The sequence below is a fragment of the Sitodiplosis mosellana genome, unplaced genomic scaffold, assembly GCF_009176505.1.
Source record: "Sitodiplosis mosellana isolate CC-2019 unplaced genomic scaffold, AAFC_SMos_1.0 Smas_scaffold_12, whole genome shotgun sequence".
Lineage (NCBI taxonomy): Eukaryota > Metazoa > Arthropoda > Insecta > Diptera > Cecidomyiidae > Sitodiplosis > Sitodiplosis mosellana.
Window position 1 is genome coordinate 155139 of NW_022595254.1, and position 16751 is coordinate 171889.

Here is a 16751-nt window from a genome sequence, read left to right on the forward strand (position 1 = left end):
CTTAAGAATTGTTATTTTCCTGGCTGAATGTTGATATTTCGAAATTGTTGTTTATGCAGGCTGTTGACTGGCTTTCACTTTTTGTGGAAAATCCTCGGTAACGTTGAATGTTCAAAATTCTATCTCGATTTATGGAAAGGACGATTAAAACGATAATTAACAACACGGAAATCATTACACATAGAGCCATTAACAAACTTTTCATAATATGCAGATCATTTTGTTCCTGGGAAAAAACAGAGAAGACTTCAGTTAAACTGGTTGTCAGTTGTTTTGCATCAAAATTGGTAAAAGTTTCTTGTTTTGATTTCACATCTTCGTGCACAATGCACATCATATTCGATGCTTTTGGCTGTAGTGGTTGTTGTGGTACTTGCATCAATTATAACAGCTGTAGATTTAGACTCATTTTCGTTGACTGAGTCGCATTTAACTCCATGTATATTTATGTCGTGAGGGTTCAACGGCGTCCAAAAGTCATTAACAAATTTCAGCTCTTGCCACGTATTGTTTCGTAGAAACTCCTTTAAATACGAACAATTAAAGTTGTTTCCCGTTATGCCTAGAACGTTTAAAGATGGAAACAGCATATGCGTCAACCCTTCCAATTCCGTCAAGCGATTTTCATTCAGATAAAGTGACTCCAGTCGTGAATATTGCGGTAGGAACAAACCAAAATCAATAGTTTTCAACTGATTCCATGATAAATCCAATGACCGCAGCTTTTTTGTATGTGAAAATGTGCCGAGTTTTATTTCCACCAAGTTTGTGCATGATAAATTCAAATATTCTAGATTTTCCAACTTCGAGAACGTTCCGACATTTAACGCTCCAATGGCATTATTGGCCAAATTTAGCATTTCCAAATGCGTTAAATTATCAAATGCTTCTTTGTCGAGTACAGTGATTCGATTTTTGTTTGAGTTCAAATGATTACAGGCTGATCGATCGCAGGCTAAATTTAGACATGTGAATACCGGAAAAGGCATACTTTCCCAATTCTTCGATATATGTTCCACCTAGGTACAAATTTTCTAAGTCATGAAGACCTTCAAACACTCCCATTCTGGCCGATGCGATATGATTGTGAGACAAGTACAGTTGTTTTAGACTATCGAGTCCTTTAAAAGTGTATGGTTCAATTTCAATTGTGTCGTTGCTTGCTAAATGATTAAGACTTAGAATCTGAAGATTATCCAATCCATCGAAAAAGCCTTTGCTCAGTATTTTGATGTTGTTGAATGATAAATCCAGTGTTTTGAGTTCTTTTAAAACAACAAATGTGTTTGGTTCCACTACACTAATTTCATTATGTGAGAAATTCAAGTAATTGAGCGACAAAATGTTACTGAATACATGACCACTTATATTTTCAATAAGATTATAGGAAAAATCCACTCTTCCCAATTGTTTTGCACCGGCCAATGCGAAAGCATCAATTTGTTTTATTTTATTGAACGATAAAACAATTTCACTCAGTTTTCCCGCATTTAGAAACAATAGTGCCGGAACATCTTGAATTTTGTTATGACTTGCATTGAATTTTAACAGATTTTCGGCTTTTGCAAAAGTCTCTTTTTCAAGCAACTCCAGTACTCTTTGAAAATATCGTATTTTATTGTAAGTTTGTCCGTTCGGCAGTTTTCGAATTTCACTTGCTTGATTCTTCTTTTTTCCACAGAGCCAGAAAGGTAGTTATCTGAACATGTCAAATATTCTGAACTTTTATCCAAAAAATCAATTTGTCGCGAGTCATTGGAACATATTAATGTTAATTTTCCTTCACGATAATAGTTGTCGTAGCACTCAACATACTCTGTACTTAAACACCATATACCAACATCAAAAATGTTGTGAATTATTACACAACAAACTAAGACGGAATTTAAAGTCTTCATTTTCACGACCGATCTACTTGACTTCATTCCAACGTTTGATAAAATCGAATTAAAACTTACTTGCAGAAATGTCGGATCAGCGAAATACAAACCCAAATGTGTAGCAGCTGTGTGAGGCAAAAACAAAGTGCATTCAAGTTCGAAATTCATTTTTGCATTCAAAGCAAAGTAGAGCATGTATCCAAATCACGAAAAATCAAACAGTTTATAAACACGTGGTAAAACCCAAGAATGAAATTAGAGTAGATTCAAATGGAGGAGATTATTTACAATTCTTGCTGCATTGCAAACACTCTGACATTTCGAAGTTTTTCAGAACATGAATAAAATAAAAACAATTTCCACTCTATAAAATCATTGTACAATTTATTCAAAAAATGATTCATTTTTCATGATAAAAATACTATCAAGCATTGTTACTTTCGTGGTTGAATGTTGATACTTCGAAATCGTTGTTTATGCAGGCTCTTGACTGGCTTTCACTTTTTGTGGAAAATCCTCGGTAACGTCGAATGTTCAAAATTTTATTTCGATTTATAATTAAAACGACGATAAACAACATGGAAAGCATAAAACACACGAACAATAACAAACTTTTCATAATATGCAGATCATTTTGTCCCTGGGAAAAAACAGAGAAGGCTTCAGTTAAACCGGTTGTAAATTGTTTTGCATCAAAATTGCTACACTTTTCTTGATTAAATTTCACATTGTCATGCACATCATATTCGATGGCTGTGGTGGTTTTTGTAGTTGAAGTTGTGGTACTTGCATCGAACATAACAACTGTTGATTTTGCCCGATTTCCATCGACTTCGTCACATTTAACTCCGTGTATATTCATCTCGTGAGGGTTTGACGGTGACCAATAGTCATTAACAAATGTCAGCCCCGACCATGTTTCCTCCTTTAGAAACACCTTCAAATATGAACAATTAAAATTGTTTCCCGTTATGCCTAGAACCTTTAGTGATGGAAACAGTGAATATGAAAATCCTTCCAAGTCCGTCAAACGATTTTCATTCAGATAAAGTGATAATAGTAGTGGATATCGTGGTAAGAATAAACCAAAATCAATGTTTTTCAACTGATTCCATGACAAGTCCAATGTTTCTAACTGTTTTGTATGTGAAAATGTTCCTAGTCTTATTTCCGCCAGGTTTGTATTTGATAAATTCAAATATTGTAGATTCTCCAACTTTGAAAACGTTCCGATATTCAAGGTCCCGATTAAATTATTCGCTAAATTTAATCTGTTCAAGTTTGTCAAATTATCAAATGCTTCCTTGTCTAACATGGTGATTCGGCGGCTGTTATTCGCAGATTTATACTCTTGATTAGCCGAATCAAATATTCGATAGCGTGATAAATCCAATTCAGTTATTAGACCAATACCGGAAAAAGCAAACTTGGTCAATTTGTCGATAATGGTTTTATCAAGGTCCAAATGTTGCAAATTATGAAGACCTTCGAACACTCCCATTCTCAACGATTCGATATGATTATGCCCCAAGTATAGTTGTTCTAGACGGTCCAGGCCTATAAAAACGGATGGTTCAATTTCAATTGTGTCGTTGCTTAAATGATTAAGACTTAGAATCTGAAGATTATCTAAGCCATCGAACAAGCTTTTGGTCAGTTTTTTGATGTTGTTGATTGATAAATCCAATGTTCTAAGCTGTTTTAGAACAGCAAATGTTTTCGATTCGATCAAAACAATTTCATTATATGATAAATCGATGTACTCGAGCCACAGCGCATTTCCAAACAGAAGCCCACTTATGTTCTTGATTTCGTTATGTGAAATATCCAGTCTTTTGAGTTGTTTTAAAACGGCAAATGTGTTAGGTTCCACCACACTAATTTTATTATGCGATAAATTTATGTGATCAAGCCACAAAGCATTTCCAAACACAAGTCCACTTATGCTCCCGATTTCATTGTGCGAAACATCCAATGTTTTAAGTTGTTTGGCACCAGCCAACACGTGGGAATCAATTCGTTCCATTTTATTATACGAAAAATCAATTTCATTTAGATTTCCCGCATTAAGAAACAATAGTTCCGGCACATCTTGAATGTTGTTGTGACTTGCATCCAATTTAATCATTGATCCAGCTTTCTCGAAAGTTTCTTTTTCAAGCGACTCCAATCCCACGTAGGAAATATTCAACACTTCCAGTTGTGTATATTGTTGAAAAATATCGTATTTTATTGTTAGTTTACTCATGCTGCAATTTTCAATATTCACTTGTTTGATTCTTCTTTTTTCTACATTGTAATTATATCCATTGAATTGCTTAGAATTTGAACATGATAAATATGAATTTTGATTTAGTAAATCGATTTGGTGCGAGTCATTGGAACACTTTAATGTTAATTTCCCTTCCACATCGTATGACCCTGGCCTCCGACATTCAACGAACTCTGAACTTAAACACAAAACATTAAAATCCAAGATGTTTTGAAAAATAACAAAACCAATTAAGATGAAACTTATAGTCTTCATTTTTATGACCGATCGACTTGACTTCACTCCAACGTATGAATAAAATGAAACAATAACCTTAGTTTGATGAATTTCTGTTTGATCAGCGGAATACGAACCAATGTATGTAGGAGTTGTTTATCAGGATCGGGCGTAAGCAAAATGCAGTCAATTGCTATATTAAATGTAGCATTCAAAGCAAACCCAGTGTTGATACTTTAAACCAAGCCACAAACGCAAACAATTTAAAATCCAAAAATGAATTTGAACCAACTCTGTATTAAAGATTGTTTATCGCTATAGGATGTATTATATTTAAAGCTGCATTTTGCGATATGCTTTCTCATCATAAACACTCGACGATAACAGCATAAAAATACAAATACACCAGACATGGCAAGTCAAATGCACACAAAACGATTTTTCTTACATAAATCGATTGCAAAGCAAAATATAATCAAAGTTCTTGATAATCGTTTATTTGGTTTGTGAAACAATTGTTTGAATAATGAACTCGTAATTCAAATAAGAAAATCAATATTAGTTTCATATATAGTTTCTGAACGAAAGTCATTTTCACATTAAATATTTTATGAGCCAAACTTATATGTGCAATTTTCATAGCATCGAGTGAAGTTCATGGTAACGAAATTCAGCAACTATTATTAAAACCAATCAGTGTCAAAGTTCACCATTGAGTGGCATTGCTTTGCTCAACTCGTATTTTTCACTTTCAATGCAAAGCTGCTGTTGAAGAACACCCGGACGCTCATATTTCCCATAATTCGAAGGTATTTGACAATTTTATTATTTCTTTCGATAGAATTTCCAAATTTATCCCATAAAAACCGCGGTTTACGAAAAGTACAAATAATGTGTTGATATGAGGTTGTTGGCGAAGCTGATATGAGCAAAATATTTCACATTTCGACTCAAGATTCTGTACTTTGTTCCGTTAATACAATCCCAACGCGAATATGCAATTCATAAAAAATTACTTGTCAGCATTACAGCTCAACTTCATTCTGAACACTTGCACATGTACTACCTTCGTAAATAAATTGTTCACGACATATTTTTGAGATAGGCACAATTATCTGCTAGACATGATAAGCATTTGCTATTGATAAAAGGCATGAAGATAAAAAAAATTTAATTAAAACAAATTGAAGGATGAAATTAAAGCGTTTAAAGCGCTTTATTGCTCTGCACTTTATAATATAGAATTATTGTTCAATAAAACAGCTGATAGTGTAAAACAGAGTGATCATTTTATTATCAATATTAATAAAATGTCCACGTTTCATATCACATTTATTCAAACTATATGCTTTGCAAGTGATGAAAAACACTGTAAACTACCGAAGTTATGTACAGGAAGAAATAAGTGCATGGTATTGAATAATCAATTTTTCTTTTTTTTATCATTGTCGTTGCCACTTTTCGATGGGCTGCCATCTTTCCTTGACTTTGTTGACTTCGATGGAAAAATAACAAACAACGATAATTGAAAGACATTTATCGAAAAAATTACAACATTGAGTACTGTAGAAAAAGTTTCGCGTGTCACAATTCCGTGCAAGAGCCACAAAAATGAAATCAATGTTCCCGTGCAAATCATAGGGAAAGGCAGACCTGCTGTGCTCTTCGTCCGAATGATTTCACCCTGAAATTTAATAAAATTCAAAATTAGAATCGTAAAAGATGAACTTACTTGTTTTCCAAATGAATGCGGGAAATTAAATGCTATCTTACCAAACGGAGCAACGGCGAACCGATCAAACAGAGTATAAGAACCGTTAGAATCAAGCCATAACGGGCTTTAAGGTTCTTCGGATTTTCAACGAAGGTGTAGGCATAAATGGCAGCCACAAGTGCTCCCGCATATCCAATTTTGGTCCATGCCGATGTTCTATCCTTGGCATTGTTCGTATACCAGAGAAAGAAGCACAGATATCCAATGCTCAGAGCAAATCCACCCAATTGAACTTTAACAATTGTGGGATCGTTTAATATCAGTCCAAAACGTGCAACTAATAGAGAACTTCATTGGAAAAAGTCACAGTCGATTAATTGAAACAATCAAAGCAATGGGGAAAATACACTTACATAACCGTCCCAATTAAAAATGGTACCACAGAAAATCCATTTGTCGATTTTTGTTTACGTATGCTATTGCAAACGACAACACCGCTCAGCTGATGTAAATAAGTAACTGCTGCGGCTGAGGTGCTAATCCAGTCTTTATAAGGCTCCAATAAAACGGCCAAAAACTCCATTTTTTACTGTCACGGTTCAAGCTTGAACTCCAAGGTGCTAACGATGAACGAAATAAAAATTGACTGCAATCGTGGATGATTAAATTTATCTACTAATTATTTCAAAATCACACTACACTAGTGAGCCGCAGATGATACGCTCAACTGAAGAATGTTTACAAATGATAAGCAATCGTTTTCACTAAATGAAAATCAAGTCGACATGATTGAGTATAAATTTGTTTACGTCACTCAGAAAATCTTATCTTTTTTATAAAATATTATCTATTTCGACGTCTCCATCAAAATTCCCTACTTCTTGAAACCGTAAACGACCAAATAATTACTTATAATCAGCTGCAAGTAATTGTGTTTTATTTTCAAGCATATAACAGTGCAAAGTTCCGAAGAGAATTGCTACTTTTGTGGTGGTCACATATCAATATTTATTGATTATTATCAGTACACGAATCAAACAAGCACGTAGCCTTATCACGTACGGAAGCAAACACATTTTTTGCGATTGAAGAAGAAAAATAGTCGCATCAAAAACTGTATACCAGCTAACTTTCATTTGTGTGAAATATTTTCGACCTTTTTTTCAATTCAGTGTTTTGGTGCGGTTTTCAATCGGACAAAATTGGTTTGCATTTCAATTTTTAATTTCGATTGATTTCTACATATTCCCAGAATGGAAACAAAATCTGTAGATTTTAGTGTTATTGAAACCGTTATAGTGTGTGAAAATTGACCGATATTTACTTGCTTCTGTGTATTTTTAACTCCACGAACAAATTGCTGTTGAAGGGCATCTGCCCTTTTTTTGGCAAATAGTTGTGTGAGCATTTTTTTCCACTTTTTGCGGTGAAATTTCCAAAATTATCTTTTTGCTATATAAAAAGATGGTTACAGATGATAATATTTTAGTATAAAGAGGAAATAGTCGGAAGATGAGCAGAAATTGTTGGTTATTTAAATTGTTGTACTATAAACAATGCATTTTCAATCACATTTTCTTATTACGTTCAGATTTTTTGAAAATATTTATTGACCAATCAAATTCCGTAATAAATCGATTGTTTACATTTCATCGTTCAGCTCCATTGCGGGATTTTGCGAAATCCACAAAAAATGTATTGTTAACGCCATGTTTTTGTGATAGCTTCGTCTATATTCACTCATTGTGTCCAATTGGAGCATGCATGTAGATAAAAAAAAACGCGATTTAATCGTTTAAATCTCTTTATTGTTCAACATTTTATGATAAAGTAACAATATCTGATAAAATAGCTAAAAGTGTAAAACATTTTGTTTGCTTTATTGTCAACATTTTTCATCTCATCCATATCGATTGCATACTTTAGTGAAAAAATAGAATATTGCCGAAGAGAAAGAGTAATTTCAATTTGAAAATTTAATTTTTCTTCTTGTTATTATTATTGTTGCCATTCTTGGATGGGCTGCCACTCTTCTTTGATTTTGCCGGTTTCGACGGGTAAATGGCAAACAATGATAATTGCACAATGCTCATCAAAAAGATAACTGCGTTTTGGAAGATAACGAAATTTTCGCGTGTCACCACTCCGTACAAGAACCACAAAAATGAAATCAATGTTCCCGTCAAGATAATGGGGAATGGTAAACCTTCGGTGCTTTTCTTTCGAATGATTTCACCCTGGAATTAAATGATAAATTATAATTTTTTTTCCTATAATTATAGATAGATGTAGGTTTATGATCATTTTTCAGAAGAACAAAAAAGATTTAATGTTATCTCACCAAGCCAAGCAATGGCGAACCGACGAAGTAGAACAAAACGGCCGTTGTTATTAAGCCAAAACGGAATGGAAGATCTTTTGGATTTTCAACATAAGTGTAGACAAAAATGGCAGCCACAAATGCTCCTGCATATCCGATTTGAGTCCATGCCAACATTTTATCTTTAATATTGTTCGTGTTCCAGAAAAAGAAGCAAACGTATCCAATGTTTAGCGCTGTACCAATCAAATTGACCTGAACCATTGGTGTGTCATTCAGTATGGCTCCGAAACGAGTGAATAATGCAGAGCTAAATTGTAGGAAAAGTCACAGTTGCATTATTAGATGTTTCGATGGTTAAGATTGATCTATGTAAAATAATGGGAAAAATATTTTTTACTCACATAACGCAACCAGCCACAAATGGCATAACCGAAAATCCATCGGTCGATTTTTGTTTACGAATGTCATTGCAAATAACCGAACCGCTCAGCAGATGCAAATATGTAACGGTTGCGGCTGATGTGGCAATTTTGTCTTTATAAGGCTCCAATAGAACGGCGAAGGACTCCATTTTGTACTGTCACAGTTCAAGGTACTAACGGTGAATGGTGAAAAAATTCAACTAAAAAGGTAGACAATAGAAAATATCAATAAATGGTTTTGCCCAGAATGATGTATGTCACAGACTCCTTCTACAACTGAAGTGTTCAAAAATTGATAAGCGTTTACACTCAATGGAAATCAAATCTAAGATATGATTAGGTAGAATATCAATTGATGTCTTTGCAATCATATTCACAGACGTGTGTACTAATATTTTATTGCGTTTTATTTATCAAATTCTCCTTTTCATGAACATTCCATTGATTTTAAACACCCAACTGTGTACTAAATTAATAAATAATTCATCTAATTCAACTGCAGGTTGTTATGTTTAATTTTTGTGCAAAGCTTTAAACAGAACTACTTTGGGTATTATGATAAGGCACGAATCAATTCTATTGTTCTAGCACTCAATATCATCACTTGCGGAAGCAAAAAACTACAGTTAAAATTAGGCGAAGAAACAGCAAATGTTTTTGTTGTTTCAACAGTTTTTCCTGCAACTCACAGTTGCGGTGCGCTGTTCAACCGAAGCAAAACACACTGAACGGAATCGTTAGAATATTTGAACTAACGCGTTCCACACACATATTCACATTCAAGTGAATAGAAAGAGTTGATTCGAGAGTATCTTGTTACGTAAATACGCCGCAGTTCTGGTTACACGATGATGTCGCCCAATGAAAGATGCGACCTTCAACTCAACTGCTCAAATACTGCGGATATTTTTCTGCAGATTCTTCATTGCTTCACACATATCGTTACCAATTCGATTAACTTGTTGCTCAATGGTACATCGAATATTTGATTCTACGAACAGAATGAAAATCAACCAAAACCAATTTAATTGAATAAAAAAAATTAACCTTGAAAATAAACTTAGATGCAGTTCCTTTTGATGAGCAAATGGAACTGAATCTTGTCACTCGGATCGCCGAGAGATATGTGATGTGATAAAAACAAAAACAGAAGAAAAGTGTATTCAAGTACTTGTTGCTGCGAATGTCAAATTGTATGTTGGCAGTTTGCGACACGACGCACTCTGTCTGCACGAATCGGAATCAAAAAATGAAAACATTTCAAGAGAGAGAGCGAGGGAAAGAGTCAAATGGTTTGACAGAGCTGGTTTTATCGCTCAAAGTACAACTTGTCAATTTGTTTTTGTTCATTCGTCTCATTTCTAATACGAAATGGTTTAATTTTGTTTTGTTAATAGTTTGTGAATAGATAAGTCCCACGGAACGACCGATTGAAGCACGGGAAATGTGTAGAACAGTTTAGTCAATTTGTTTCCATATAAATAAATCATTCTTCATCAAAATGTACACCCTTATGCATGGTTTCTACAAATATATGGTACAAAAAGATGAATACTGTGTCCTAATTCTTGGCCTAGATGACGCGGGCAAAACGGTAAGTGCAATGTAATTTGTTATTTCGTATGTTTGACGGTTTTTGTTAGCATTTACAACCATTTTTTATGACAGTAGCTCATCAATTTTCCTTTTTGTTCCAAAAATAATCAATTGAAATATTTTTTAAATACTCTCACCTTAACAATATTTAGACGTACCTGGAAGCGGCCAAAACGAAACTCACAAAGAATTACAAGGGAATGAATCCGAAGCACATAACAACGACTGTCGGTCTAAACATTGGCCAAATCGATATATCGGGCATTCGATTGAGTTTTTGGGATTTGGGCGGACAAAGTGAATTGCAATCTCTGTGGGATAAATACTACCAAGAGTCACATGCAATAATTTATGTTGTTGATTCACACGATCGTGAGCGAATGGAAGAATCAAAAGCGGTTTTCGGTATGAAATTCAAACCATTGACAATAATAAAAACTTCTTGGCAACAATCAAACTCATTTCATATTCATTTGCAGATAAAATGATTTGTAATGAACATTTGGCCGGCATTCCATTGCTGTTGTTAGCAAACAAACAAGACTTGCCCGATTGCATGGGCGTACGAGAGATTAAACCAGTATTCCAGCAGTCAGCCATTCACATTGGACGACGTGATTGTTTGGTGATGCCCGTTTCAGCGTTGACTGGTGAAGGTGTACAAGAAGGCATTCAATGGTTGGTTGAAGCAATTCTGAGGAACAGTGTCGTTCGATTGCCGCGTGTTAAAGATTAACTCAAGCTTCGCATCTATTTTCTTTGTAATTTGTTTGAATAACGTAAATTAACAATAAAAATAAACACCTTATTAATGAGAATATTGCATTGCAAATGAGCATTGAAATGATATATTTGTGCAGGGGGCGCTGCTTGTCACTTTCTTTATATTGAGAAATTTGACCAAATAGGTAATTTACAACCGAGATAAATGTTTTTGCATTATTTTCAAATCAATTTCGTTTTGAAAAGTAGCCATTGCCACCAATTTTTTTTTTTACTGAAATGAAGAAAATCGTCTTTGATCCAAAAAAATTCAAAACGATTCGAAAGTTGCGCCGAACCAGCACAACCGATTCTAGTGTCAAACTGTCAAACGACGACGTTCGACATTCATTAGCAAGTATTTGTCATCAATTGTTGTGCATTAGGCGTGGACTTGTTTGCTAATAAATTTGTTTGTACAATTAGTATTTTTGGTGATTAAAACACGTCGAACGCAATTGCTTCAGAATGAATTTATTGAAAAGCATCGTTTGTGCAATATTATTTGCATCTTTAATATCATCGTGTGAGTATTTTGTGTTATTCTGGGAATTCGGGCAATCAATTGCATTGATATTGGATTCTGATTTCAAATTTCGTTGTTATTCAATGCTTTGTGTTTGGTTTGATTGTGAATCTCAAATTGAGAAGAATAATTACTGAGTTAATCGTTTTTCCCTATCATCAGGTACTGCGCTGGAATGTTACGTGTGCTCGAATCAAACGGAAAACACTGAAAAGTGCTTGAATACCATTAAAACGTGTGAACAAGGTGAAGATGTCTGCCTCACAGAGATTCGATGGGGCTCTCAACCGTACTTTACTCAAGGTGCCCTGAAGCAGTACTACGTTTCGAAAAGGTGTTCAACGAAAAAACTGTGCACAACAATCCGTCGAAAGTATATGCCTTATTGCACACACATTTGGTATGAAGATTGGACTTGCTCGGAATGTTGTCAGGGCGACAGGTGTAACTACTATGTCATTGTGAGTAATTTTAGAAGTTATTTAATCTATCTTCAATCTAGCATGTTTATCTGGCAAAAATAAAATTAAAAATTGGTACAAAAGTCAATTAAAAACAATTTACTACGATCATTTTCATTTTCATTTTCAGAGTGGTTCTGAGCGACTATCCTACTTCCTATGGTACATCACAGCGGCATTTACACTGATTGCATACCCGATCCTCTCACTGTAAACGCCACAAAAAAGCATCTCATCGACAAATGTTTACCATAAACACGAAAAAATTAGCACTCCAAACATGTTGTGGTCAAATCGATTCATTTTTATTTTGTAAGATCGTCAGAAAAAAAAGTCACAATAATGTGCCTTAAAATTGTACCGTTTTTTTCCATATTGTAAATCACAACATGTAATTTACTTAGAGTTAACGTTTAAAAAAAAAAAATTGTAAAATGATCTGTAATAACGTTCCGTCCAAAAGCGATAAAAAACAGAGAATTTTTTGTTCGTAGTTTTTATCAATATGTGTGTTTTTTGATAAGATTTTTTTTTATTCAAGTGAAATAAATCAAAATATTTCTGTGGAAACGACAAAAAATAACACTCCGATTTGTTTGCAATTTGTGATTTGGAATTAAACTAAACAAAACAATTATTGTTTCTGTAAAATTGTGTTAAAAAGTCGATTCCAAAATTTGCATTTTGGATCTCATCATCTGTATCTTTCTGTTACAATATTGACTCTAACATCACACAACACCTGCTGGATGTGTGCACTTATTCCATGGATGCAAAAGAGCAACTCCAAACGAAAAACCATTCACTTAATAGCAGTGGAATTGAAATTTAGTTGACGAAAAAACAACAGAATTTAGATCTAGGCACGTTCTATCGAGCTATCTGTTCAAATGTCCAGAGAAGAGGGAGAAGATCAAATTTAGTTGGGAAGAGAAGTTATTTTGTTTGTTCATTGCGTGAGTGCTAGCAGTTGTTGGTTGGGATAGGAGCTCCCCTTCTCTGGATGCATGTGTGTATTTACAATTGGAAATAAATTAAAAGATGCACTTAGAGTTCATCACGCAGTAGTGTGTATCGATTCTTCGATGGCGCTAATTTTTTGAACGTTGACTCTGGCGGATTCGTTGGTTTATCCGATGAAATGTGATTCGATGGATTTTCTTCGGTTCGATCGGGACCGTAGTGGAACTCACGATGTAATTTACCACTGTGCAAATCTTCGACGAATTGCTTCAGTTTGCCAGGCGTGTACATGTCCTCGAATTTTGGGAAGAGATACATGTGCCGGAAGCTGTCGATAGCAATCAAAGGCAAATCAGATTGTGATTTTCCCAAGTGATGCAACGGGTGAGCAAAGCGTTTGCCATCAGCTGTGAGGAAATTGATGTTTTCTGTGCAAACGGAGAAGCAAATACCAAAAGATTAAAAACGATGAAAGTGATAGAGGATAAAATTTGACGACGGATATTCTAAGCGTTGAATGTGTGCTAAAAGGTTCTTACGTTTCTCCGAAAGTAATTGGGCTTCAACGATGGCTTTGTAGTTCTTGATTGATTCAGTGTCATCAGTAGCGTGGAACAAGATCAAGAATGGTAATCCTTCTTCGGTGAGCTCTTCAGCATTCTCGAACGTAATTTCTCTGCAAAAATGCACATTTTCATTGAAACCAATTAAAATTTACCAACAAAATTCCGTAAAAACAAAGTGTTTGTTTAAATTGCTCTAAAAATGAGTACTTCGCTTTGATTTCTCCAAGAACAAAGCAACTGCAAAGAAAATAGTCTCTTTTAACCAAAACCAATTAGTAATAACAAACCTAACGAGCGGTACGCATTTGTCTTGTGCCCAGATCTTCAATTCGTCAATGCCGCTTAGGCTGCCTTTATATGTTTCGTCATTGTCATGGGACAAGTCGATATCGGGCCGGAACACGATAATCGGCACACCAGGTGGATGCATTTGAGCGACAACATCACCAAAACCGACATAAAAATGACAATCGTCTTTCAAGTTAGCGGCAACACGACGGAAAACGTTATACTCAGGCATATCACGTCGATCGAAATATCCAACGATAATCCGTTTGCGTGTGTCCAATTTTTCCAGATCTTTTAATGCGGCAAATTCGGTGATTGGATCCTTCAATTGATTGCGTACAAACTGTGCGAATGCCTCTTGAGATCGTTGCCCACGATATTCACGTTTTTGCACCTCACCATTTTGGATAATTTTTAGTGTTGGATATTTTGTGATTTGGAATCGTTTGGCAATTGCTGTTTCTTCATCACAGTTCACTTTGCCCATCACCACCTGCCCCGCCTGGCTGAACTCTTTATGCACCTATAAATACCAATACACATCATTATTTTCTAGGAACTCACATTTATCACATCATTATCGCTTGCATAAATTAAAACGTGTATAAAGCTCTCTTGTTTCAATTCACAAAGGAAGCAGTCACATTTTAATGAAACAATTCGTAACCATGACTAATTACCGTATCAGCGGCTTCATCGAAAATGGGCTGTAGTAAATTACTAAATCGACACCAATCCGCATAAAAATTTATGAAAACTAATTCATTTGACGCTGAAAAATGAAACGCAGAAGAAAAAAATAGTGAATACGTTTTCGGATGAGATGATCGTAGCAATTATTTGCTTTTCGTAACTGTACATTATATTTACCTAATGTCATATCAATGTTATCATTTTTGAGCTGTACCGCTCCACTGTCGGCTGGATTGTAAAACACATAGCCAACCTGAAAGGAAAATCAATCGCAAAAAAATGAAAATCGCACAAAATCTTCGACAATTTCACCGAAAAAACCCCAATTTACCGCACAATCAAAATTGCAAATATGAAAAATATGGATAAATAAATGCCACGTACCAAAAGTAATAGAAAACCCCAGTTCATAATTACTAATTTATCGTGTATCTAATTCTATATTAAATTAAAAACTACTGTGTGTTTTGTCCGCAGTCTCCGACGTTCTCACTTGTCAAACTTGTTGTAAGGGTTATGTTTGTATCGTTGTTCACTGCGTCAGTGTATGTGGCAAAACTGAGTGTACCAATCAACGATGTAGACGTCTTTGCTTTCATTGTCTGTGCATTTGACAGTTGTAACGCAAGCCGTTGGTTTCTTTGTGTGAACGTGTTCTCGTGAGTGCGTTCACGAACGAGCGCACACAACAGACATCGTTTGTTTTTGGAACAACGTGAAACAAAACTGCGAAGAAACACAGCGGCTACGTTCAGGAGTGTACGGAGTGTAAACATATTGAATCTCAACCGTGGTATTCGCAGCAGATAAAATTGCACGAAACCAAAGTTTTGGATATTTTTTTTTCTGTCTTCATTGCGTTTTATGCATTCACATATACGAATGTTATCGCATACTGAAATGCCAACATCGAATAGAAATTACATTGTTATCGATATTACATATGGATGTTATTCAAATCACGTATAACTTTTTCATTCCTCCATCGGATGATGTGCTGCTATGCCGTACACAGCAAATCGAATTTGCGTATCTCCTTATTTTTGCGATGTCAGTACTTTTTCCACTCTCACTCTCACTCTCACTCGCTTTCTGGTCATGCTTTTTGCGGTTGTTGACGGTCCTATGCTAACGATGTGGGCAACAAAAACATCATGTTTCCGAATTTTTGTCAGCAAATATCCTATTAAAAAATACGGATGCAAAATGAAGACAAACGCGTGCCTGCACATCGTTGTAACGGCATAAAAACAAACACAGATGTTTCGCAAACCATTCGGAAAATGCAAATCATGAGACGCACACGCTATTTATATATTCCATTCGTTTAACAGGCGAAGGAAGAAAAAAAAATCATGTTCATGGCATTAGATCGTGCTTGCGCTAGATTTGTCTTGATGCTGTCGGTTCGCTCATGCTGAAATCAATTGCCAAATCTCTACCACACAAATATTTCACTTTTGTTTATGTTTATGGCCAACGACCGTTAAAAAGTTACTCCTTCTGCTGCTGCTCTCGCTGTTGCGTATTGACAGCATCAAAATTTACGATTGGAGGCAATTGTGTGTCACGGAACTATGGACACTTCCTATTTTACAAGAAAATTTTCCATTCAAGCCACTTTATCCTCTCAACACATAATTCATTTATTTTCCGGTTTCTTTGTGTTTCGGTGCTGGCCGAATCTCTCGATGATGGCGCAAATCACAGCAATAATTCGACCATAAGAAATCATCAGAAATCAAGACGACGATGGCGATGTGTTTTTCATTTTCTTCGCTATCCAGTGTTACAAAAACAAACTGTAAATGTTCACGAGTACTTTTTTGATTATATAAATTTTACAAAATCCTGAACTAAAAAAAAACCTCTAAAGTGAGGGCGAGTGATAAATATCTGAAAAAATATAAAATAGATAGGCCTTAATTTTGGAACACTCTATTGTGAAAGTAGAATGAGTTATATAGTTTTGAATTTTATTTATTGAATGACAATTTTTCTTCACCACCAAATAGTTGCAATTTAAAGCAATTTCTTGTTCAAACAGTTCATAGTAGAATTTGCGGTCG

General features: G+C 35.0%; 6 protein-coding genes and 1 pseudogene across 12 annotated transcripts; 2 read left to right on the plus strand and 5 right to left on the minus strand.

Moving 5' to 3' along the window:
• Window positions 1–1689, minus strand: LOC129567824 (leucine-rich repeat-containing protein 15-like; annotated as a pseudogene).
• A 547-nt stretch (window positions 1690–2236) lies between these two features.
• On the minus strand, window positions 2237–4428 carry LOC129567666 (leucine-rich repeat-containing protein 15-like). Of its 2 annotated transcripts, none has more exons than XM_055444778.1 (2): window positions 2671–4428; window positions 2237–2520 (listed from the first exon to the last, which is right to left on the minus strand). In XM_055444778.1, the coding sequence occupies exons 1-2, from the start codon at window positions 4405–4407 to the stop codon at window positions 2305–2307; spliced, it is 1953 nt and encodes a 650-aa protein (XP_055300753.1). In that variant the 5' UTR covers window positions 4408–4428; the 3' UTR covers window positions 2237–2304. The 2 variants fall into 2 exon arrangements, with proteins under 2 accessions (XP_055300753.1, XP_055300755.1); XM_055444780.1 differs by having other exon boundaries at window positions 2365–2520; window positions 2588–4428.
• A 1214-nt stretch (window positions 4429–5642) lies between these two features.
• On the minus strand, window positions 5643–6963 carry LOC129567679 (sugar transporter SWEET1-like). Its single transcript, XM_055444804.1, has 3 exons — window positions 6496–6963; window positions 6142–6430; window positions 5643–6052 (listed from the first exon to the last, which is right to left on the minus strand). The coding sequence occupies exons 1-3, from the start codon at window positions 6663–6665 to the stop codon at window positions 5792–5794; spliced, it is 720 nt and encodes a 239-aa protein (XP_055300779.1). The 5' UTR covers window positions 6666–6963; the 3' UTR covers window positions 5643–5791.
• A 905-nt stretch (window positions 6964–7868) lies between these two features.
• LOC129567677 (sugar transporter SWEET1-like) lies at window positions 7869–10012 on the minus strand. 5 transcript variants are annotated; one of them, XM_055444798.1, is made up of 4 exons: window positions 9875–10012; window positions 8807–9027; window positions 8424–8712; window positions 7869–8319 (listed from the first exon to the last, which is right to left on the minus strand). In XM_055444798.1, exons 2-4 carry the CDS (start codon window positions 8974–8976, stop codon window positions 8059–8061), a joined length of 720 nt encoding a protein of 239 aa, XP_055300773.1. In that variant the 5' UTR covers window positions 8977–9027; window positions 9875–10012; the 3' UTR covers window positions 7869–8058. The 5 variants fall into 5 exon arrangements, with proteins under 5 accessions (XP_055300773.1, XP_055300774.1, XP_055300775.1 ...); XM_055444799.1 differs by having other exon boundaries at window positions 9774–9912; XM_055444800.1 differs by lacking the exon at window positions 9875–10012 and adding an exon at window positions 9648–9772.
• Window positions 9998–11205, plus strand: LOC129567680 (ADP-ribosylation factor-related protein 1). 2 transcript variants are annotated; one of them, XM_055444807.1, is made up of 4 exons: window positions 9998–10148; window positions 10225–10421; window positions 10576–10828; window positions 10903–11205. In XM_055444807.1, exons 2-4 carry the CDS (start codon window positions 10329–10331, stop codon window positions 11157–11159), a joined length of 603 nt encoding a protein of 200 aa, XP_055300782.1. In that variant the 5' UTR covers window positions 9998–10148; window positions 10225–10328; the 3' UTR covers window positions 11160–11205. The 2 variants fall into 2 exon arrangements, with proteins under 2 accessions (XP_055300782.1, XP_055300780.1); XM_055444805.1 differs by having other exon boundaries at window positions 10037–10421.
• A 339-nt stretch (window positions 11206–11544) lies between these two features.
• On the plus strand, window positions 11545–12757 carry LOC129567681 (uncharacterized). Its single transcript, XM_055444808.1, has 3 exons — window positions 11545–11711; window positions 11874–12172; window positions 12303–12757. The coding sequence occupies exons 1-3, from the start codon at window positions 11654–11656 to the stop codon at window positions 12384–12386; spliced, it is 441 nt and encodes a 146-aa protein (XP_055300783.1). The 5' UTR covers window positions 11545–11653; the 3' UTR covers window positions 12387–12757.
• Window positions 12456–15286, minus strand: LOC129567673 (endoplasmic reticulum resident protein 44). The gene is made up of 6 exons (XM_055444790.1): window positions 15067–15286; window positions 14860–14935; window positions 14670–14761; window positions 13989–14512; window positions 13675–13811; window positions 12456–13563 (listed from the first exon to the last, which is right to left on the minus strand). The coding sequence occupies exons 1-6, from the start codon at window positions 15091–15093 to the stop codon at window positions 13220–13222; spliced, it is 1200 nt and encodes a 399-aa protein (XP_055300765.1). The 5' UTR covers window positions 15094–15286; the 3' UTR covers window positions 12456–13219.
• Window positions 15287–16751: the final 1465 nt, after the last annotated feature.